Raw genomic sequence first — 24,358 nt, 5'->3', positions numbered from 1 at the left:
TCTTAAACATTTCATACAAAATTTCACATATAACTTTGCCAGCTGCTGTTAAGGTGAACAAAAACTGAACTATTATCATGATTAAACTTCAAACAAATATCCTGTTGTCCAAAAAGGCAAGCAGTATGTAACATTACTGTATCAGTGTTTGCTGTCATGTGGGGCATCTTGGTCAGGTGGCTGCCTTTATTATCCTTAAACTGGTTTGTTTCCAGTTTACATGAGGCAAAAAGCTTGGTCCTCAACCCATGTAATCATTTTACAGTGAAATTCTGTAATGTTGAAAAAAATTAATGCCTTCCAAAATTGGTGGAATTTCCAGAGATGTGGTTTGTTCCTGTTTACTATGTATTAGCTACTTGTATGTCCTCCATTTCATGAGGTTAGAATTTGTTTTGGAGGCTTGTGATTCTCTCTGATGCACCCAATATTGGGTTGCACCTTGCCATAAGTGATTTTCAAACACTGCCTCCTTGATCTGCTGAAGGATGCTATGGCAACTTTATTTCTCCTGTGTGGAATGTTTGTCAGACATTGGAGTGGTGACTGTCATTCTAGTTTAGTAACCAGTGTTAGAGTAGTTGCCCCAAGTCAGTGGTGGTCAGAGAACTATGTTCATGTTTTGGGGGACTAAATTTGGCTTGAGATCTATAGAAGTGCTTGGTGGAAGTAGGTGCTGCCTGCAACTTCAGCAGGGACTTTCCATGGAAGTACTGTCATATGATGGAACCAGAACAAGTCCTGGTCATTAAAACATTCAGACTGGGAGGAAGAAAAACCTTAAGTATGTGTCGTATCTCCTCCCGGCTTAGCCTGTCCAAACAGGGCTTTTGATATTCAAAAAAAAATTGAAAGCCAAATCAAGTTATTAAAATCTTGCATTATAAATCACATTTAAAATCTTCATATTTTGAAGAAAATCCTTATGCATGTTTAAAAAAAATATTAAAACCAATTTTAGAAAAAGTAAATTACTTGCCTCAAACCCATGCAGGTATTTTCCTCTAATCAGTGGTCTAATCTTCATAGACCAGATCTGAGGTGGGATTCTCCAAGCACTGCAATTGCTGAGAAATTGCTCAACCTTTGCATTTTGTCACCAAATGTCAGAGCAGAGCCGTGAATTTGAGTGAATAGCTGCCACCTTATTTAAGACTTGCTGCACGTGAATGACAAGTCTGAAGCTTGCAGTTCAGCCCACTATTTTCTTGAGGTTAGAAATAAGCAGAAACAAGATTCCAAACTGTAAAAGGAGGATAGAAGTTGGATTAGATTACTTTGCAAAAATCTATCCGTGACTTAAGTTGCCACCTTGATCATAAATTGTTCAAATACCAGACTGAGTTAAAGTCAGGAGCAAAATGGTGAATTGGGAATCATTAACCATTGCTAGTCCATTAAAGTTGTAAAGCTTGTCATCAGTGCTTGTGGGTTTAAGATGCTATTATGGAGAAAATATTAAGCTTCTGTGATAGAAATGGTTAGAATTTTTAGGCTTAAAGTCTAAGGGAATCCATGTCCAAATTTTTAGACAAGTTCTCAACCATCATGCATCATGGCAATTTCGATGCCTTCCATTTGTATCTGATGGTTGCGTGAATAATAACGTAAGACTAGAGCATCTTCTTGTGGAGGCGAGCAACATTTTAAAGCTTTCTGCCTCTGAATTGCAGTTTGGACTTGCTGGGATGTCTTTGCATACGGGTGTACGTTCCACTCCCTACTTTGCATTCTAAGCTCCAGCTTTTTTTTGTGGTGTGGCTCAAGTTGTGTTGAATATTACATGAATGGGGAAAACACCTGACCAAGGTAGCTCCTCTTGATGTGAATCAGTTGGATGTCCTTGATGTTTTGCATTGCTTTTGTATGTGAAAGGTGAGGGGGATAAAAAAAACAAGCATGTTCCACGTGTAATGCTGCCTGTACTGGGATTATTTCCCTTTTGCAACCATTTAATTATTGAGCTACTTGTGAAGACTTTTGATCTGTATTCTCCCTGCAGGTATGTGGTGCCATTGGTTTGGGTTCCCATTGTGATTCTCTTTAGTTGGTATTGCTACACCGAGCTGGCACAAGGCAAGACTCGACTTTTCACATCTTTCACAACAGGTAATAGTTTTCAGATAGCAAATACTTGTAACAAACAGTCAGAACTGATTTGGTTGACTGTTTTTAAGACAATTTGCAATCAAAGCAATATCGATTTATAGGCATTTATAAATCCATGCATTGTTGTCTTCCACAGAAGGCAAGTGCTTAAATTTATCTTCATTATTTTAAACTTGCCAAGTTTGAGGCATTGTGCTAACAATTAAATGGTTCCTCCTACAGGATGTTTAAAAAATTAAGAATAAGTTATTTGTGTACACTGGCAGGAGAAAGGAAAGGAAAATAACTTTTTTCCATTAATACATGAGCAACTGCAAGGAAATCATAATTTAGAACAATTGAATTTCTAGCTTATGGTATACTTCGATTAAACCAGTGGTGCATATCCTTTTGTTGTGGGGAGGGCCATTTGAGGTCTGCTCATCACACTAACTGTACATTACTGTACAGTTTACCTGTACATCAATAACATACTGATAATTATCATGCTTAAAAATGCATGCCTGGGTTGTCACTCCTGCCCACCCCCAATACCCAGGATGAATAACCCTGGATCCTGGGGAAAATGGGAGTAATCCATTTCCTATTTTGGATCTTCAGCTGCAGCCTCCCACATTGCCTCTGATCTCCATATGGTACCCCTGATATTACAGGCTGCTGTCTAAGAGGTTGATACTGTCTTGAGCACTCCTGCACCCTGGGGAAAGCTGCTTCTCAGTGGTTTGTGTGGCAAAAGACCGGACTGAAGAGCAGGGCTGAGAGGATGGCAAATGCTGGCTGGATGTACCTATCCAACAGGCCTGGTGTGTACACTGGAATTACCAACTCTATGCTTTATGTATGTGATCCCAAGTTCAAGAATGAGCTATTGTAACTGACGGCTATTGGATAAGGAGCAATGATTCACTAACTGTTTCTCTTTTTATGTAGAATATTCCATCTCTGTCCACAAGTACTGCTTCCCTCTATTATTCATGATTGGAATGTTTCTGTGGTCCTTGGTTGAGTATCTGATCCATCGGTATGTTTTCCATATGAAACCACCAGCTAGCAATTACTACCTCATCACTCTTCACTTCATGCTTCATGGACAGCATCACAAGGTGATTGAAGGAAGGGATAGACTCCTGGTTGATATTTTATAAGTAGGACTCCTACCTGTTCTTCGGGCTGATGAAATTCCTGTTCAACTCTTGAAATTTCAACTTAACATGGCATTTTAAATTTATCTGAGTAAGAGCACAAGGATTTATAAATATTACTGAAATAACTTGTGTGTATACATCATAATGAAGTATTTTAAAGGTCAGCTCTAACACTTTACAGCAAGGGCACATTTTATAATAAATTCATTGTCCTAAAGGGTTTGAATTCTTGATGGGCATGCAATGTACTCTGACACAGCCACTTAACCTGTCAAAATGTGGACATTGGCTATAGTTTAGCTCTTTTTTTCTATTGCAGTGTCAAATGAACAGATTTGTACAATGCACACCTCTATTTTTCCTAATAGAGGTGCAGAGAGTAACCAGCTCATCCACTCACCTCTTGTGTATATGAGTTGATGTCGACGTTCAAAGGTTGCCATGTTGATTCATCTAAATGTTTGTCTAGATGAAGAAATCTGATTTATTTCAAGGGAGCAGCCCTACTTGTATGTTGTACCTCAGATGTTTTGTATCTTGTAGGACAGCAAAGCCTATTGTATTGTGTGCTAACATACTTCTGTGCAAGCATTCAGCACTTGATGTTGTATGGTAAATTAGCACAGGTGATAGTTGCTTGTACTTTGACCACTTTTTGTTTAAATCAGACTTTATATTTGATATTACAGGTAATTGCTTTGAGGGAATGTTCTTGTCATTTAGTTCAATTGTTCTGTACTGCACTTCTGGGCTTCATTCAAAGTCAGCTCAGCTAAACTAACTTCACTCAACTTTCTGGCCTTCCACTTCACATTGTCTCCAAGTGCAGAGTTTTAAGAATTCTGCTACAATCAAATTGCTCATTTTTTATCCATTATTCTTTGTCTTGTCTTCCATATCCCCTAAGAATGTAAATGTGACTTGAGAAGGGGGTGGGGGGAGACCACAAGAAGGAGATGTGGAAATGTAATGTCAATCATGCACTAAACTTCATTCCAATGACTTGACGGGCAATTTTAGAAGTGCCCTCCATTCACCATTTTGTTGCTATTCTAGTATTTGGTTCCACAATAGCACCATATTTTGGAAGCAGGAATGCAACATGTCTCTGCTCTATATCAGGTACATGGGATTAATTCTATACCCAAGTGTCTGTTAGATAACTTTTAAGACTGAGGCACGTGATTTATCATTTCTGTAGTATAACATTTTGCCCCACAAAAATAGACTCCAGTTCTTCTCTAATTAGCAGTAATTTTGTTTTAATCCTTGAGTTCATGATGCTAAAGAGGAGTTTTCCCCCCCTTGGGGCATTAGCCTCTTGGCACATTTGCTGTTTCCACTGAATAATAAAGGTGACTTCAGATCTGTTAATGGCATCTCCTGATTTTTGAATAAAGAGAAACTTAAAATGAGTACTTATTCTGATGTCACTTAATTTTGTATGTTTGGCAAAAGTTAAAATTGTCTTTAGTGACTATTGCTGCTAAGCATTAAAATAGTGATCTTTGAGAGGCCCTAAAGGAAGTCATATTAGCTGCCTTAATTGGTTTCAGCATCATTGCTTGCTATCATGCACGTTCTGCAGGGTTAGGATTAATGGGATCTTCTGAAAATTTTGCAGTATGAAGGGATTTGCAGGTCCTAGTGCATGAAATAAGGAGCTGCCATGCAGAGACAGCAAGTAATTAGGAAGGTTAATGAAATGTTGACTTTTATAGCAAGGGGTGTGAAGTATAGATTTTGGTGTGATCTGGTGAGACTGCACCTGGAGTACTGTATGCAGTTTTGGTTTCCATATTTAAGGAATGACATACTTGTATTAGAAGCAGTGCAGAAGAGTCACCAGACTGAATCTTGGTTGAGGGTGTTGATGTATGAAGAGGTTGGATCTGAAGTTTAGAAGAATAAGATAATCTTAATAAAATGTTATGAGGAAGATTGACGGTGGATGTGGAGAGGATGTTGCTCCCTATGGGAGTATTTAGAACTGGGGGGGTTATAGTTTGAATAAAGGGTCACTCATTTAATACTGAGGTGAGGAGGAAATTTTCTGAGCACTGAATTCTGCCTCCCAGAGATGTAGAGGTGGAGGCGTTGAATGTGTTGACGGTAAGGGAGGGAGTTGAACAGTATGGGGACAATAGCAGCAAGACTAAGATTGGATCAACGTGATATTGAATGGCAGACTGTGCTGGATTGTCAATTGGCCGATTCTATTCCACGTTCAAATTCAAGCTGGTGACGTTTGGATTACATGGACTAAAATCATCAAACTTCACACTTGGATGAATTGGACTTGAAAAATACAGTTGTCTCCACACCAGCATTGTTGTAATATCATGATTCATTACATGGATTCATCTTTTTTGCTAATAAAGCTAATTACCAGTTTGGTAAACTTGGTAATTCTGTTTCAAACTGTTCTTGCACGTACAACAGAGTTATGAACTCAATTCAAGTTTGACAAGGTTGTGCAAGACCATGCAGAATCTCCTAGCATTCTTTTGTCTACCCCACAATCATGAATAATTGTTGTGGTGAACATCTTCCGATCAGAATTAACTAACAATTTTCCCTGCACACCCAAAGTATAGTTGGTTTTGAAGTAATGCAAAAGGTTTGCAAAGCATCTTGTACTATTCATCTTTTGGCATGGTATTTGATCTAGAATACTTAGAAATCCCACATTATAATAACTTGCTTTTTAACAGAACCTGCACTGCAGTTGTCTGTACCCCGACTGGAGATTTAGCAGGGCATCTGCAAGTGAGACTGCTGGAGATTGCAGTTTCTTTGTGTGGTTTACAGAATCAGGATTTTGGCCAATAGTTTTCTTTTTGTCAACCAATGCTAAACTCTGAAAGGAGAACTGCTTTTAAAGTATTGCCAAATCTTACCTTAATCTTGACCTAGAAAATGCAAGGCAGCCTTGGTGAAAAATGGTGTGGCTATTTTCTTTCCAAAAAAACTTCCAATTTGGTGACTTTTGCCTACCCAAGCCCAGACACAAGGTTTCAGCCAGCTTGGCCAATAACCACCTTGTGATTATTTTGATTAAAAGAATGAACAAGGGTTGTTAACCCTCTTTCATGTCCACATGCTTTTTTTTTAACATGTCAAGAATCTATATTTTGCAAGCTTTTCTCTCACTCACTGCAGTTCCCTCCTTATGCAATGCCAAGCAAATACAATCATATTTTGAATTGTAGCAAGTAATCCCCAAATACTCCTTTACAGAAGTGTGAAACTTGGATATATTGCTTGCTCCTGAAGCTAATAACTTTTTTGCAATGTAATTCTGTTGCTGTCAGCAATGTACAAATTGATGCTGTTAAGTGTTGACGGGAAAATGTGTTCCATGACTATTGTGTATTTAAGCACTGAGTATTTACATGTTTCCTCTCTCTCATCCGTAGTCTCCATTCGATGGTTCCCGATTGGTCTTCCCACCTGTTCCAGCATCGCTTGTTGTAGGCTTATTCTTTGCTGCTTTCCACTTGTTTGCTCCAGGAGCAGTCGGCAAGTCCATCTTTGTTGGAGGTCTCGGCGGTTATGTTGTTTATGATATGATACATTATTACCTGCATTATGGATCTCCAAAGAAGGGCAGCTACCTCTATGGACTTAAAGCATACCATGTAAAGCATCATTTTGAACATCAAAAATTAGGTAACTTATACATTTTTAAGATCAGCGAGATTCCAGAACTTGCAAATTACTGCTTCTCCTTCATATTTCAAGTGGAATTCAGTAACCTTTTAAACTATAACATTTATTTATAATCTTTGTGCTAGTTTGTTGGGCAAGCTGCTTTGGATTTGAAGCAATACTAGTTTGTGCTTTCAGTCTGTTAGGAACCAGTGCTGATGAGACATTGGCATGCATGGCTGTATTTTGTTCAACCATCAAAGATCAAGCTTTTTGCACATTGAAAAGGAGCTGGGAGGTCTCTTGGGCGTTCTGTCCGATGTTCTCCTGCCTTCCCTCTGTGCCTCGTCCAGCCCCAACCTGCAGTCACTGCCAAACAAAATAATTAATTCACAAGGTTTGAAGCACTGAGATGTAAACAGCCCTCCCTCTGGATGTCAGTCCTGGAAAATGTAATTTTGGCACGCAGCATCCATACCTAATGTCAGCAATGAGTATGACTGTTTTCAGAATGAAATATTCCCGTTGCCCTGATTGTGTGCCTCAATCCCAATTTTGGATGATTCCATGCCCACCTTGTGTGGGAAAGATTGCACTAAAATCAAGTCATAAAGATTTTTACGTGTAGAGTTTATTTTCTGACAGCAAACCACCCTTTGCTGAACAGTGTCATGTATCTTGTATTGTTAATCCATACTGAGATGTGTAGACTTTCATTGGTTTTGTATAATTACTCAAGGGAGAAAAAGCCTATTTGGATGAGCTTTTTGTGTAGATATTTCCCAAGCTAATGTTGCCCATGAAGTTGTCTTTGGCCTGCATGCTTTCAAGAATGAACACTGCAGAGTACCTAAATTTCTATGTAATGTAACTTTGATTGTAACTCGAGGCTTAAAAAAGCACTGCTGCACTCTGAAGTGTCCTCTTTTTGAATCCGTATTGAAATTCAAAGAAAGTGGATGTCTGCCAGGAAACTACAAAAGTTCTCTACATAATTGAACATTATTCTCTCTCCAAAAGGATTCTTCACTCCTAGACAATCTTAACATATCAAAAACAAAACAAGTAGGAATTTTACTCCATCTGCTTCAAACGGTAGCATCCCACTGATTTTCATGATTTTTTTTCTTCCATTATTCTCTGCCCTGAAGAACTGATTCCTTGCCCTGTTGAGGTGAAAGACCAGATTTATCTTGTGTATTTCCATAAGATCCCCTCAGTTTCCTGCTTCCTCCACAGCCCAAGTTCTGGCTTGAGAATCATCCTTCTGGCCTTCAGGGCTTGAATACCAAGACAAATAGAAAATGCTGGAAATACTAAGCAGGTCAGTCTGGATCCAAGGGAGGAGAAGCAGGGTTTAACATTTCAAGTTGGAGACACAGCTTGTTAAACAGTGGGAGGAGGGAAGAGGAGAGGTGTCTGATAGGTAAAACTGGGTGACCATGGGGGATAAATTGTAAATAAGGTTACCTGGTCAGTGAGTGAATGGGATCAGTGAGAGAGCAAGAACATAGACACAAGAACATTGACAAAAATGTGGAGTTAGGAAATTCAGGCAGGCTGGGCACGTCCTCCCTCCCAGAGAGAAAAACAAGATGAGCCCAATATCACAGATGGATGACTAATACAGACTGAGAAACCAAGTTACTCGAAGTCGTAGAGTTCGATATGGAGTCTGGAAGGGTTGCGATGTACTGAGACTGAAAATGAGGTGGTGTTCCACAAGTTTGCATTGAGCCTCACTGGACAGTACAGAAGGACATGGACTGATAGGTCCCGGTGGAATTGGATAAGACATTAAAATGGTGGGCATTGGGAAGCTCAGGGTTGCCCTTGTGGGCTGAAGGCAGGTGTTTCCCAAAGTGATCTGTTTTCGCCTATCAGAGACAACCCACTCCCCCGCACTTCCTGAAGTCTTACAAACTGCTTGTGTCTCCTTTTGGGTTCTGACAAAGGTTCTCTGACCTGAAACATTGACTCTGTTTCTCTGCCCACAGATGCAACCTGATTTGCTGAATATTTCCAGCATCTGCAGTTTTTATTTTTCATAGCTTGTTTCTCTTCAGATGTTTGATTGAAATCCTGTTTTGTCTCGTCATTAGCATTGAGAGTACAGTTGCATATTGTTCACTTTGCTTCAAAGTGAATCCAAGTCTGTTGTAGGATTGTACCTTCAAACAATGTTCAACAGACAAGATTATCCAGAAGTGAGTGAATGATATTGTCATGTGTAGGATATCAAAATGCTGCTTTGGGCAGCATTGGAATTGGTTTATTGTCACTTTTATCAAGGTATGGTGAAAAACTTGCCTTGCATACTGTTCACACAGATCAATTCATTACAGTGCATTGAGGTAGTACAAGGGAAAGTGACACAGTGCATAATAAAGTGTCACAGCTACAGAGTGCAGTGCAGGGAGACAATAAGGGGCAAGGTTATAACGAGGTAGATTGAGGTCGTCCATCTTGTACTAGGGAACCGTTCAATTGTTTTGTAACAGGGTAGAAGCTGTCCTTGAGCCTGGTGGTACTTGCTTTCAGGCTTTTGTATCTTCTGCCTGATGGGAGAGGGAGAAGAGAGAATGTCTTGAGTGAGTGGGGCCTTCGATTATGTTGGCTGCTATACCAAGGCAGTGAGAAGTGTAGACAGAGTCCATGGAGGGGAGGCTGGTCTCTGTGATGTGCTGAGTTGTGTCCACAACTTTCTGCAGTTTCTTGCAGTCATGGGCAGAGCAGTTGCCGTACCAAGCTGTGGTGCATCCAGATAGGATGCTTTCTACGGTGCATCGATTAAAAATTGGTGAGAGTCAAAGGGGACATACCAAATTTCCTTAGCTCCTGAGGAAATGGAGGTGCTGGTGAGCTTTCTTGGCCGTGGCATCTATGTAGTTAGACCAGGACAGGCTGTTGGTGATGTTCACTCCTAAGAACTTGAAGCTTTCAACCCTCTCGACCTCCAGCACCATTGATGTGGACAAGTATGTGCACCAACCACCCCCCCCACCCCCCCCCCCCCCCGAAGTCAATGACCAGCTCTTCTGACATTGAGGGAAAGGCTGTTGTCATGACACCATGTTACTAACTCCCTAGTTCATTCCTGTACTCTGACTCATTGTTATTTGAGATACGGCCCACTACAGTGGTATCCTGCAAACTTGTAGATGGAGTTAGAGCAGAATCTGGTCACGCAGTCATGAGTATATAGGGAGTAGAGAGCTGAGGACAGAGCCTTGTGGGGCACCAGTGTTGAGAATAATTGTATCAGAGATATTGCTACCTATCCTTGATTGTGGTCTGTTGGTCAGGAAGTCAAGGATCCAGTTACAAAGGGAGGTGTTGAGTCCCAGGTCTTGGAGTTTTTAAGTTTGCTTGTACTTGAACTGTTCATTGACCTTCAATACTATAATGCAGAGTGAGTATAGGTCCAGGGAGATGTCCTGCTCTGAATCTGGAGCAAAACTCAGTGATTTCCTTGAACTTGTGTTGCAGTTGAAAAGTTATCATTACAGCCAACCATCTTCCTAAATTACCACTATTTCTAAATTTGATATTGTTGAAATGATTTGTCCATCTCTTCTGGCAATTTTAGAAATGCATGTTGAGGGTTTTTATCGGTGTAGGTGCTGATCTATGTGCTGTAAGATGTGTTGATGTGACCTTCCATGCTCTGAAACGAGCAATGTAGTAGAATCATTGCTGTTTTGCTGTTTTAAATTTAAAGTGAGAGAGGTGGGGGGGGGGGGGGGGGTGGGGTGTGCACAAAATGCTAAAACTATTATAATAGCCCCTTTGCCTAGCAAAAAGTCCTATAAACTTGGAATAAATACTTTGAGTGGAGCAACTTTTGTGAAGAGGTGCAGCATAATGGATATGATCTTGTGCAGCTCTTTAAAAGTTATCCTGTTTGTTCCTTTTGCTGCTAGTGTAATCTGTCGAGCGTTTCCATGATGCTGAGACCTGTCTGATTTCCACTCCATCTAGAGGCCATTCTACATCTCAGCTTGAGCAATGAATGTTTGATTTGTTGGGCAGGGATGGATGAAGATCAGGGGTTGATCACTGGCCTACGCTCAAAGGTGTGAATCTTCTGCTTTAGTCTACAGTCAAAGCAAGAGATATTCCAACTGAATTAGCCAAATTGGGGAATAAATCAATTAAGGTTAATAAATCATTAAATTTAGTCTCAAACCTTCCATTCCATGAGATTTGATGTCATTCTTCATGGGTTAATTTCTCAAGTGTAATGCGGCATCTAATCTGTTCACTTATTTATCCTTTCCCATTCAGGATTTGGAATTACTAGTAGGCTGTGGGACTACCCATTTAAAACTGTAATTCCTGAGGAAAACTTCGCGAAGAGTCACTGATGTCTACAATTAATCTTCAGATCTGCACAATTAATGCCTCGTCAATCAGCCGGACTCTTGAGAATCTATATCCAATGCATTCCTACAAATGGCCAGACCTGAGTCTTCAGCTGCATGTAGGATTCCCTCCACATCTGGAAAAGGCTAAACCTTCACTGCTTTCTGATTTGTCCGAATATTATACCCCAATTTCTTCTAACAAAAGTGCCTGATCTCAGAGAGCTGTATTGCCTGTTGATCAATATTTATTAATTGTTAAATATATTTTTGGACCTTTATCTATAAATTTTGTCAAAGCATTTGTGTATTGTAGGAAGTATTAACACTAACGTTTGGGCTTTGAATTTTAAGCAGTTTATGGTTAGTAAGCATACTGAAAAAGGGAAAAATCAACCTGCACAAATTAATTATCATGTTTTACTTAGTGTTAATTCCCATGTTAACAGATTTGAGGGAAAGCAAGACCCACATTCTAAAGTTATAACTTGTTCTATCGCCTAATTTATCTAGAAATGTGTCTATAATTTTCACAAATCAAACCTTGTCTGCACAAAAAAAATTTCCTCTGGGTTTAGTTAGGGTTTTTACAGTTGTATATTATTCCACATTTGGTTCCTGTTCTGTAAACCCATAAGTTGAGGTTTTCCAGTACTTTTTATTCAAGTTACTGAATAGATCCCACCATCACTTGGAGTACAGATACCTAAGTACTGTGCATTTAATTCTCTTTAAATCTCAGATACTTGTGGCTTTCTGGGAGTAGCTGCTTTATATTCACCAGTATTTAATAAAAAAACTTAGGCTGTAAAGAACTTGCCCTGCCTCCACCTTTTTCAGGCATTGAATAAATTGTGCATTTCCCCTGTTGTAAAACTTCAAACAAAAATGCAGTGAAACTCTGGAGAACTTCCATTGTAATTTTGAATCACCTTATCTATAAGCAAGAGGTTTGTTTTGCACTATTATAAAATAGGTTTATTAGTAGGTCCACAGAGCAGCATGCATAATTGGAAGTTCATATCTGGAAGGTATTGCAGTGAAAGTTGGTGGGAAGATGTTTCAACTAACTACAAATGTGGCTTATGGGTGCTGAAGGCATTGTTTGCCCTTAAGTCTGTTGCTATCTTGCATGAGAGAGATTTAGCATTTTAGTGGTGAATTTTTTTTGTACAGCCCAACCCCCAAAATTGTACTTTACAGTTTGTTCCTCTTAACACTAGATCCTATGTTTTGGATACTGATTACATAGTACAAATGTAACCTTGGATGGACTAGTTCCACTACTTTATGGGACTGTATGCTGGCTTAACTATGCAGATGAAGAAATTTTCATTTCTACTGTTTTACCGCAAAATATTGACTCATTGTGAATGCTGAAGAGAATCTATATAAGGTGAAATGTAATTGTAAATAAAGGTCTGTATATTTTGAAAGTAGTTTTTGTCCAGACTCTTCCCAAGCAATACATTTGTAATTTCTCCTGTTATGGCATTCTAATAAGGTTGGAGTTCTTTAAACAAATTCGAGAATCAGATGATGTTGCTGTTTCAAGCCTCCCGAGCAAGTGAATCAACACAATTGGTTAGTCACTACAATTGCTGGGAGCTGCTTGTTGATCAAAATGCAGTAGGAGTTCTTAGTCCAGGGATTTGAAGAATGTACGGCATTATTTTTGTACTCTGCTGATACATCAGTTTATCTTGCATAACTTTATGCAGTGATTTTTGTTTTAGTTTAGAAATTAAATTCACGTTAATTCTTAGAATCAGTGGTACGATTTTTGTTTTTTTTCCTAACTTGAACCAGAGCCCGGATCTATCAGTTAATATCCTTTGCAAAAAAGTTGTCGGTTTTGGTGGCCCATTGTCTGTTAATTGTTTGCTGGACTGTTAAGCTATAGTTTGATCACCAGCACTGATGCACCTAAATATGAAACACTAATTGAAGGAAAAGTTAAACTTGGCAGTTTAAACTAACTGTGTTATCTATGTAGCTCCTCTCTCAATGCTGAACTTGGGAATAATGTTCCTCACGTAGAATGTCATGTAACATGCAGTCTTAAACCTCTGTCCAATTGGGCATTACTGAAATGTTTACTGCGCTTGGTGTTCTGAGAAAATTTGAACTTTTTTTTATTGACAAGCAATTATGAACTCGATAACTGAGGGATATTGTAAAATAGTCTTGAATGCTACTGTTGGGGTCCTGTGAAACTACAGTTTACTTTGCAGAGTGGAACGTACCCCATGTACAGCATTGCCCAGGCAGTAGAATCTTGTGTAACGTTAATAAATTTATATCTGCAGCACTGTATCAATTTGCTTTTGATTGACTAATTGTTAATAAATTTCTAGTTTGTAAAATGAGCCAAGTTGAGATCTATAAAGAATTTTGTTCCAGGATGCTAACTTGTAACCATAAAAATGTTTGATCTACCAAGCACTTTTTAAGTTGTCAGATTGCAATTTATTTCTATTTAATAAACTTGCCTTTTCAAATGACAGTAATAACTAGAAGTTGTAGTCTGTGGCTGTCAGTTTTGAGATTTTATTCAACTTTGGAGGAAGCTAATTAGCTGCAATAATTCTGTGTGATTGAAATGAATATTGAATGTTTGTCTATTTCTCCCAGATTTCACACAAGATGAGAAGATTTGGTGAAAGTTACATTTAAAAAGAAATGAATTGCCCATATGTGAAAAGTTAAGTGTAATACCACATGTTCTAGAAAGCTTCATGTCACAATCTGGTGGGAACTAGGTGTGGGTTCTTGTGATGCAATGTGTAGAATAACACATTGGGTCCATGACTGCTAATTGGGACTTTCCTTATTGGATGTCATGCTGAAGAACCACTGAGTGCAGTAATTGGAGCTGCATGAGTCATTTCCTTGGTCAGTGAAATCTTTGTGCTGTAGGATGCACATGGTTTAATCCAGATAAAGCTGCATAAATCTAGTTACAGGTATTCTTTCAAATTAGGATGAGAGTAATTTCATTTGCTCTAACTCTAGTTTGTTTTCAGTTTTGAACTATAGCTCATGTGCTTCCTGCAGTCCAATTCAGATACATCCAGATTTTTCCAGCCTTTTCCATAATTTCTTGCATAAACCTGTTTTGCCTCTTACAGGTCCAAGAACTTTTGCTTCCTCACGGATTAGGGCATGGCACCTTAAGCTTTAGGCACACTTTTCCCAATTTAAAAACAGTAATGCTGGAAACACTCAACAGGCAACATTTGTGGAAAGAGAAATGGCTACACTTCAGGTCTGGAACCTTCAGCAAAACAGATGCTACCTGACCCACTGAGTGTTTCTGGCATTTTCTGTTTCTATTTCAGATTTCCAGTGTTGTTATTTCTGTATCCTGGGATATTATTTCCAAGTTCAGTATTTACAAACCTCCATGTCCTTAGTTGTTGGGAACAAGAGTGGGCTGTTTGAACCCATTCCTCCATTCAATCTGAGCTTGTTTTTTCTGCCATTCCAGAACCTCAATGAGTACACTGCCATTGGCAGGATCCACTAGTTAAATTTGCTTCCTTTGTTCAGCTATTTTCTCTATTGCACTTGGACAGTACATTCTTATACTTTGCAAATTTAGCAGCAGTAGTAGACTACATTACCAAAAATGTGATGGTAATGGATCCAAGTCAAGATTTGCAGGGTCGGGAAGACTAGATTAATTTAAGGTGCCAATCCAAATAGGTTAAATGCACTCTGCCACACCATTCTGTGAAAGTATGCACTAATCTACATGGATGCTTTAGCCTGAGAAAGCAGACCAGGTGAAGTTAACTCTGCAGCTCGTGCTATTAAAGTACCAGTGTTCCTGCCTGATTTGGTCCAATGTAATGTTACCAGAGTTACTCCTGACCCAGTCCAACAGTATTCCATTCCTTAAACAGGAACTAGTTGTGGAGAAAAATATTTGCAACTGTGTCTGGACAACATGGGATGTAGGCACTAAAGGTGGTATAGATGAGATCATTTCTACCCAGTGACTTTGGCACACTATCCCTGCAGAGAATGGATGATTGGGTATCCTGGAGTACACATGGCTGAATGACAGTAGAGGCAGTAATGAGTAGCAGCACAAATGCTGCAACAAGAACTTGCATAATCCTGCTTGTGATCTGGTTTCTCCTTTCTATTTTGATTCTTGCTGCTCTCGCAAAACCGAAGTGGGTTCCGTGCAGTCTTGTGATGGAGGAACTGGGTGCACTGGCGCAAGTTTGTGGGTGAGGGTTGGGTGTACATGAACGTAGGGAGAATTATGTTAAAATGCAGGATTAGTATTAATGGATGGTTGAAGTTTGGCACTAACCTGTTGGGCTGAAGGGCCTGTTCCCAAGCTACGTGACTGATGTGGACTGCATGTTCTCCCTTGGCCCATGAACCCTCCATTGACGGCCCCTGGAGTTGGGCACAACACGGGCAGGCATTTTGACCAATTGGTTTGTCTGCTTCACCCAAGCCATCACCTGCTCCCAACTCTCGCTCATGTTCTCTTGCACGATCGGCTCTTAGAGCACCTTTTGGACTTTGAAATTATCGCCACCCATTTGGGGGATAGGTAAGAGACACTGGAACAGAGGTGGGTGTTAATCTCGTACACACCATTCTGGCAGAAACATCTGATGTGAACTGTTGGTCTCTTGTTCAATTTATGTCCCCAAAGAGGTGTTTTTGTATAAATGAATTTTCCTCAATTATTCTGAATCCTGCTCATGGATGTGTTTAATATCGGGGTTTATTTTCCTTGATTCCAGCTGTGACTGTTGCTTTTTAAGATAATGTCTTCTGATGTTTCCTCAAACTGTACTCAAAGGTTCCTTGGATATGTTTAACCTGTGGAGTCAGAGTCGTGCTTTCATTCCAGAAAAGGTGATGAAATTCCCATTGGGAATCACAGTGAGCATCATGCTGTCATTGAGTAAACAAGATGACAGCTGTCAAAATGTTTGAGGGGTGGGGAGGGGGTGGTGATAGACCAGGTCATGTTTCCATGGAGACTAATTGTGCTGTCAACATTCACACTCCCTTTCAGTAACATCTGAGCAACCACTGCTGTGAAGTGTTTTCTACACACTGCAAACAACTCTACAGTTTACAGCAGAGCTACGTATATCCCATTAACAGTGTTAAACCTTTCAAAGTTGTCTGTTAACTTTGTCTGCTTTTCAAGGTTAACGTTTATGTATTGATGACTGCTGCTCTTAAACCAAGTGCCAAGGATTTTTTCCAGTAATAGTGGCATAATTGAGGATTTAAATTCATCTGCTCAGTCATACAGATACAATACAGAAACAGGCCCCTCAGCCCACCTGAGTCTGTGCTGACCATCAACCACACATTTACACTAAATTGATTTTTAATTCCTCCCCCCCCCAAAAAAAAACATTGTTCCCAGTGTGTAGTGAGTAGGTAGAATTTACAGTGCCCAATTAACCTGTCACCCTGCATCTGGTCTGCTTTCTCAGGCTAAAGCATCCATGTAGATTAGTGCACACACTGGCTATGAATTCGGAGTGGTGTGGCACAGTGTGCTCAACCCATTTGGATTGGCACCTTAAATTAATCTAGTCTTCCCAACCCTGCAGATCTTGACTTTGCAAGCAGGCAGCCAAGCCCCTTATTGGACCCACTGCCATGCTGTCCTAGCTATGCCACTGTACTGCCATTCATGTGACACCCACTTAGAAATGCACTGACTGTTGCTTGGGCAGTCCACTCCAGTTCTGGAGTAGCTGGAGTCCTGTGCAGAATCTGCAGACACTGCTACTGGTGAGGCAGGAGGTGCTTGTCAGGATAGGTGGGTGCACAGTACAGAATATTGGGTGTTTGCACTTGACCTCTTCAACAGGAGCAGAGATGTTTAATGCCTTCCCAATAATACTGCACCTTCATTTGAGCAGTTGCTGGCTGGGGATGTTACATTTCTTTTCGGAGGATTTGAGGAAATCCTTGAAGCATTTCTTCCTGGAAATCCCTTGCTACAATGGAACGTGGTGGCTGTATTGGAGTCTAGTGTCAGGCACAAGGACTGACACGACCTGGTTGACTGTGGCCAGACCCTTAAGGCTGGGCATGTTGGTCCTGGAGAGGATGTAGACATGGGTTTACCTGTTCTGCCAGTGGATGTGGAGGATATTGCAGTGACAACTTGGTATTTGATAACTCAAGGGGTCTATTGTGTGTTGGCCATGTCACTGCACGGGAGGACAGAGGTCACTGATACTTAGCCCATGAGTTTGGAGGTGGGTTGAAGTCTTGATCTTTGGTCACTTTTTCCTCGGTCAGCCGGAGACTGTGCTGCCACGTGAGGCAGTGGTGAATTTTGTCACCGTCCTCTGCCTTCAATGGGGGGTGGCTCATGAGATGAGAACAGTGCTCTACCTTTACCAGGGTCTTGACCCTTGAGTATCAGGAGATGGTGTGTGGCGGGAGAGTCAATAGTGACTCAAAGCAGGATCTCTGCACAATTGTGTGCTGCATTGCTGACTGAGGATGGGGTAATGTTGTTTTGGAAGCAACAACAATGAAAGTTGAAGAGTTTGCTCTTTGTACTGTAGATTTAATTCCACCCCAAAGGGTAGCTGTGTGGAGGGGGGATCTGTTGCAGCAAGGAAGATTGAGATGAGGATTGATGCAATGACAGGCTTACTTGAAGCCCAGTCTGCACTAGGATCAGGCCTGTGGTGGACCTGTTTTAGATCGTGGCTTATAGATGTAAGTTGGAGGCATTTCAAAGGGCAGCCAAATTTGAGCAGGATTCTCCATAATCCCTCCTGATTGAAGGCTTTTGTGAAGCTACAAGTTACAGTAGTTTGGACTGCTGACTATTTCTATCCTCAATTTGTCGGGAGGTGATCACATCTGTTGTACCTGCTGATGGACATGGTCCACATTGACTTTGGGAAGAACTCTTCATCCAGTGGGGGCAAGTGTAGGCAAGGGGTGGCCCGGTAGCGTAGCAGTTAGCGTACTGCTATTACAGCGCCAGCGATCGGGGTTCAATTCCCGCCACTGTCTGTAAAGAGCTTGTATGTTCTCTCCATGACTGCGTGGGTTTCCTCCAGGTGCTCTGGTTTCTTCCCACGTTCCAAAGATGTACGGGTTAGTAGGTTAGCATGGATGTAATTGGGCGGTGCTGGTTTGTTGGGCCGGAAGGCCCTGTTACCATGCTGTATAAAGTTTTAAAGTTTCAAGTGGTTGTAAAGGGTCCTTGCAATGACTTCCTCTGTGGCAGCCAGGAGCGAGGCACCTCTGATTACTGCAATTGAACCTGACACATCAAGGTAGGTGTCAGGTTTAATTGCAATAATCCGAGAGGAGCCTCGCTCTTATTCCAGATGAAGGAGATGAGATCATCTGTTTATGGCTTTGAACCTTTTTCCCAAATGTTAGCTCTTGAGCAAGGATTCCATCACGGGCCTTCCATTGTTGAATGGCCTTTTCCCACTTGCTGGGCTGGGGAAGAATGGGTGTGTGGCAGTGTGTGTTTTGTGGGATGGAATCAAGGACAGCTGTGTCTTGATTGAGGAGGTCTTTGGAGTGTTTCTCCCAGCCACTCAAACCACTGCCACTATAGAGGCAGAGGCAATGGGAGTGACCTATGAGCAGCAGTGTGACAAATGATGACCATTTCTGCTGGTGGTGATTGGGAAGGGGCAGGGACTTGGTGACCTTGGCCAAGATACCAAAGAACATCTTGCTCTGCAATGCACTGTGACTGAAGCAAGAATTTGGAACTTTACAATAATCCATACTGACTCCCAGGGGAACAATCCCGGGAGGAGCCCATTACTTAACCCTTCAATTTATTCTCTTTTTCACACTCCTATCAACTTGCCTTTTGATTTTTTTTTTGCCATGAATCTACATTAAGAGGTAATTTACAGCAGACAATTCAAATACTTTCAGGCAACAGGAGCACTCGATGTAAACTTGTGGTCACGGAGAAGATGCAAAATCCACACAGTGTCAGAGGTCAGGATTGAACCAGTGTCCCTGGAGATGAGAGGCAGCAGTATTAACTGTTGAACCACTGTGTTGCCCCTTGAGTAGCACCTCATCTAAAGAGCTCTGCCTCTGCTAACATTCACTAGGTTGTAACAGAAAAGTGTTCGTTGCTCACAATGTGATCTTCTCTACACTGGAGAGACCAACTGCAGATTGGGCAACTGATTTCAAGAACATGTTTAGTAGGTAAGGATGATTCTGAGCTTCTAGTTCCCTGTCACTTTAATCTTTATCCTGACGTATTGGTCTGTGACCACCTGCACTGTTGCAACAAACTCACTGTAAGCTTGAGGAACAACATCTGGGCACACCACAGCCTTTAGGATTCAATGTTAAACTCAACAGTTTTAGCTAACTATCCTTTGTGTCAGAACTGGCCAGTCCTGATGTAAGATCATCTACCTGTAACCTCTCTCTCCACAGAAGCTACTTGATTTGTTGAGTATTTCTAGTGTTTGCTGTGTTCTGCATCTCATAGTTTTATCATTGTGTTTTTCCCTGTCTACTGGCCTTCCAACTCCCTCAATCTACACTCTACATCGATCGGATATGGTTAACAAGCATTGATCTGCCCGTCTTGGACTGCACCAATGGCATTTGTGCTACCTTGGCGATCCTGGTCTCCACCCTGTTACAGACATTCACCTGCTATTAGCAACACACAACACAGACAAAAAGCATAATTACCCTATGACTGGACCAGGTGACTCACTCCATGGCAACCCTGGCCCCACCCTATCACAGAAATTCCCTTCAACCTTTACTTCTGTAAATTAAAGCTACCTTTTGTGATCTTTCTCTGTTCTGAAGGATCCCATGACCTGTCATGTTAACTGTTCTCTCACCACAGATACTGCCTGACTTGCTGAGTGTTTCCAGCATTGTTTTTATTTGATTTCTAGCATCTGCAACTTAAAATGCAAACGTTTTCTCTCTTCCAGCTCAGATCATTGACATGAAACGTTAACTGTTTTTCTCTCCACAGATGCATCTGACCGTATAGATTTTTCCTAAGCATTTCCTGCTTTTATTTTAGTCCAGATTGTGTTCAAGAACCTTGAATAGGTCTTTAACCCAAATTCTCTGCCACAGATGCAGAAGTATTGCCAAATGAGGCAGGTTGTTACTCTAATGTGAATTGTGCTGGTTGGGTTTCAAGAATAGGTGATTTGGCTGATGGACCATTTGATTTTTTTTTTTAAAAAATCAATAAACCTGTGGGCCCTGTAGTGGAAAGAGAACCATTCCAGCTGATGTTTGATTTTAAGCATGCCACCGGGAAGTTAAGGTTCCATACCATCTGCTTTCAAACAAGGCAATTGCTTTTCACTTTGGCTAGTTTTGGCAGTATCTGCATTCTGCTGTTCGAAACTTGCTTTTGGAAAAATTGGGTTTAAGGTTTGCAGCAGGCTGGTTTTCCTCTTTTTGGCTTCCTTGACAGGTCAGATTACGGTGGGCTTGCTCCTCGGTGTTTTCTGCTTGTGATCTCCCTCATGGACCACCGTCAGTTGTGATGAGCAGATGGTGTCACAAACTGCCAGACGTGCTCACTCATACAACTACACTCACACTTTTGCTCTTTGACACATTCTCGCTCACACTTAGATAAGATATTTCTATTAGTCACATGTACATCGAAACAGTGAAATGCATCTTTTGCGTAGTGTTCTGGGGGCAGCCTGCAAATGTCACCATGCTTCTGGCACCAACATAGCACGCCCACAACTTCCTAACCCGTACGTCTTTGGAATGTGGGAGGAAACCCACACAGACACTGGGAGAACATACAAATTCCTTACAGACAGTGGCCGGAATTGAACCTGGGTCGCTGGCACTGTAAAGTGTTACGCTAACCGCTACACTATGCACATTTGTTCTTACATGAGTATTGATGTTGCTACCTGCCTTTCAAGTGGTTGCAGCTCAAGTGTTTGTCCCATGTTCCCATCAACCACTGGCCACCGCCCCCCCCCCCCCCCCCTGGTGGTGCAGCCAATGGATCTGCTGCCTCCAGTGATCCAGGTTCGATACTAACCTCTGGTGCTGTCCATGTGGAGTTTGCACGCTCTCCCTGTGATTGCGTGGGTTTCCCCAGGTGCTCTTGTTTCCCACCTCAAAGACCTGTGGGTTGGTAAGTTAATTGTCCTCTATCGATTGCTGCTCAATTTATAGGTGAATGGTGGAATCAGGGGAGGTGGTTAAGAGTTAATGGAAAGCTGGGGAGATTAAAATGGGTTAGGGTGGCATCATGTAAAAATGGATGTTTGGTTAGCACAGACCCAGTGGGCTGCAGGGCCTGCCTCTACATCATATCTCTTCCTTATGGTTTGTGTTCAGATTAAACAAAAAAAGCACTGCTACCTATGAATTGAGTCAGACTTGTGCCCAAAGCAGTGTGGCTGCTGTTGAAATGTGCATTAGAAAACCATAAGGATACAAACTCCAACACTCTGATCAATGGAGAATGTCCACAGACACAACTATTTCAGGCAAGGCATGAATTGAAAGGTCAGATAAGGGAGCAACTTGCTGATATGGAGATGCGAGATTCTGTGGATGCTGGAATCTGGAGCAATCTTTTGACTCAAAAGGATTTCTCATCACCTGTAATCTGAGTTCAGTAAAAACTCAGCAATTCCCAATAATAAAACTGCATACAGATACTTTATTGCTCACCTCTCGTGGCTTTACCCCATCATTCACTCTGCTTGTGAAGTTTACATGTATGTACATTTACCAGCCAGCAAGAACAGCCATGTGACTTAACCTCTGGAATACACAGGAAATGCAAGCTCGGGAAATGCTTTTGCTGATGTAAAATGCACAAATGATGTCCTGTGACTGTCCCAAAGCAGTAGGACTGACGGATTTTTTAATCAAGTCATCATTGATGAGTAGGAAAATTACAGCACCTTATCTAGTCCAATCTGATCTACATTGGCAAAGATTTGCTCTTTCACCCTGCCCCCTCCCCCATACACATGTAATCTCAAATGTCTCCATAATAAGGATTTTCTGTTAGAAGCCAATTTAAATAAAATGTTGACATTCCCCCATTGGTTTTCTAGGTAATTTCCAAATGTCATTCTGCTGCATCTTGTAAACAAATTAGCCTCTACAATACTCCCAGAATGATGGATTTCTTGATTCTAACTCGAGTTTCAAACTTGTGACTAAGCAACTTAATTATTCAAGTTGAGTCATCCTAGTTAAACCAGTTTTATTGAATGGCAGCTTTGTTAGCAGCACACGTTCACAAATACCTGTGAACCCAGTGAAGTCAGCTGTGGTGATGCATAGAACGTTTGAGTGAATTGATTTCTGAAATATGTTCTAGCTTGGCGGCCTCAGCTCCTTGACAACATCATTTGCAGGCACGCCTGGACTTCCATATGTTGCTCTTGATACCAGACTCCTCCTCCAACCCCATCTTGACCCCTTTCACTGCTTGAGAATTGTTTAACATTTGGTCTTTGTCCAGTTGAAGATTGAGAAGGCTGTAGTTTCTGCTTCAAACCCTGTACACTTACCATCAATTTCTTCCCCTTCCCCAGTCACAAGCTAAAGCAGACTCTCCACGGCCACTATATCCTGTTTGGTGCTGAACTGTTATTTACACTTAGCTTCCCCATTTGCACAGACTGGCTACTTGCACCATTGTAATGTTCAACCTCTGCGAGCTTTTACCTTTAAGCTAATTGTTTCTGCGCTCTCCCAGCCAGCCATTAAAATCTGATGCCAGACGAGAATTAAGCTCAATCTAGACTCTATTACCTCGATCGTAGCCTTGCCCATCCGACTCTCCCATTGGCCAACTCTGGCTGGACCTTCTCCCGCAGCCTCGTGTCTCCTCTCTGCAACATGACCAGTCCGGCAGCCAAATCCCTCCTCCCACTGTTCCTGTACTGTCAGCCCCCTGTGCTTTGCTCCGTTGTCGGATTCTGGAAATCCTGAGTTCGCTCCCTCTTCCCCTCCCTTTTGTCCTCCAGCAGACACTTTTTTTTAAACCTACATCTTTGGCCAAGATATTGTCACCCTGTCTGCCTTGGAGAAGCCACTTGTTTTTTTTTCCCTCTGTGCTCTCAGCGGTCCATCAGTGAAACCTCCTCTGACTTGGTGAGCAAAAGCAGTGGTCAATGTGAAATGTACCAGTTCGCAAAGGAGCCTTGATCCATGTTGTTACCTGGTTTCAGTTAGGGTGGTACATTGATCCTGGATTAGGCAGAGGAAGGATGTACAGCAAAACTCAGCTAATCCAGCATGTTCAGGACTTTGGTGGACTAGCAGGTTTTCTGGACAATTGGATGTTATTATACTGCAACACACTTTGAATTCACTTTTTTTAAGATGTTGCAGTACTGTAATAAATTTTCCAGTGAATGCTCTGTCAAAATAGAGTGCATGAACCAGGGCTCAGTCGGTTTAGAGGGAGCATGGGAACAGAGCCAAACATCACCCAGTGAGCCAGGTGCCAAATCCGTCAGGATTCCCAAATGGGTTATCACAGCTTCATGACCATCAGCAGTGTCCCTGTGCACCTCTACATTGTGGAGAACCAAAGCGAGTATGGCCATCCAAGGTTTATAAAGGGTAATTCTCCAACCGCAGTGAGTAACAGTGTGAAAGAAGGGCCTGGTTCAGTAAGGGTACCCTTGCTGAGGGCTGCTGTTGCTGGCGTCACACAAGCAACTTCAGCCAGACAGGAACTGCATTGCTTTTAGGTATCAATGTGATCCTAAGTCTCTACCCATCTGGTTTCTTCCAGGGTTGATATATTAGCAATATTTTGCAATTTTCCAATCCTTTGTGGCATCGTGGAAGTCATTGATATATTCTATTCAGAGAGTTGACTATATTCCATTCTCATTGGCCAGAGAATGCCATGTGGAACAAACGCAGAGCTCCATTAAGATCATGTGTTTTTCCCCCATGGTTTAGCTTCCTTTGACTGCAAGCATGTTACTTTGGTGGGGCACCTTGCATCGACTCTCTGTGCTGCAATAGGAAAGGTTTCATTCCTTCTGCTGATCTGTGACCACACACAACACATTGTAAATCAGAATC

At 41.4% G+C, this 24,358-nt stretch overlaps 1 protein-coding gene across 1 annotated transcript in view; it reads left to right on the top strand.

The window, feature by feature from the left end:
• The window catches only part of fa2h (fatty acid 2-hydroxylase), a 93,383-nt gene extending 79,621 nt beyond the window's left edge, over nt 1–13,762 (top strand). The window contains 4 exon segments of the mRNA XM_052027943.1: nt 2,003–2,109; nt 3,040–3,212; nt 6,674–6,926; nt 11,193–13,762. Coding sequence (XP_051883903.1) covers nt 2,003–2,109; nt 3,040–3,212; nt 6,674–6,926; nt 11,193–11,272 — 613 coding nt within the window. The 3' untranslated portion in view covers nt 11,273–13,762.
• The last annotated feature ends 10,596 nt before the right edge of the window (nt 13,763–24,358 follow it).

The sequence above is a fragment of the Pristis pectinata genome, chromosome 13, assembly GCF_009764475.1.
Source record: "Pristis pectinata isolate sPriPec2 chromosome 13, sPriPec2.1.pri, whole genome shotgun sequence".
Lineage (NCBI taxonomy): Eukaryota > Metazoa > Chordata > Chondrichthyes > Rhinopristiformes > Pristidae > Pristis > Pristis pectinata.
The sequence above is the reverse complement of the archived record's forward strand: the minus strand, read 5'-3'. Positions and strand labels throughout refer to the sequence as shown.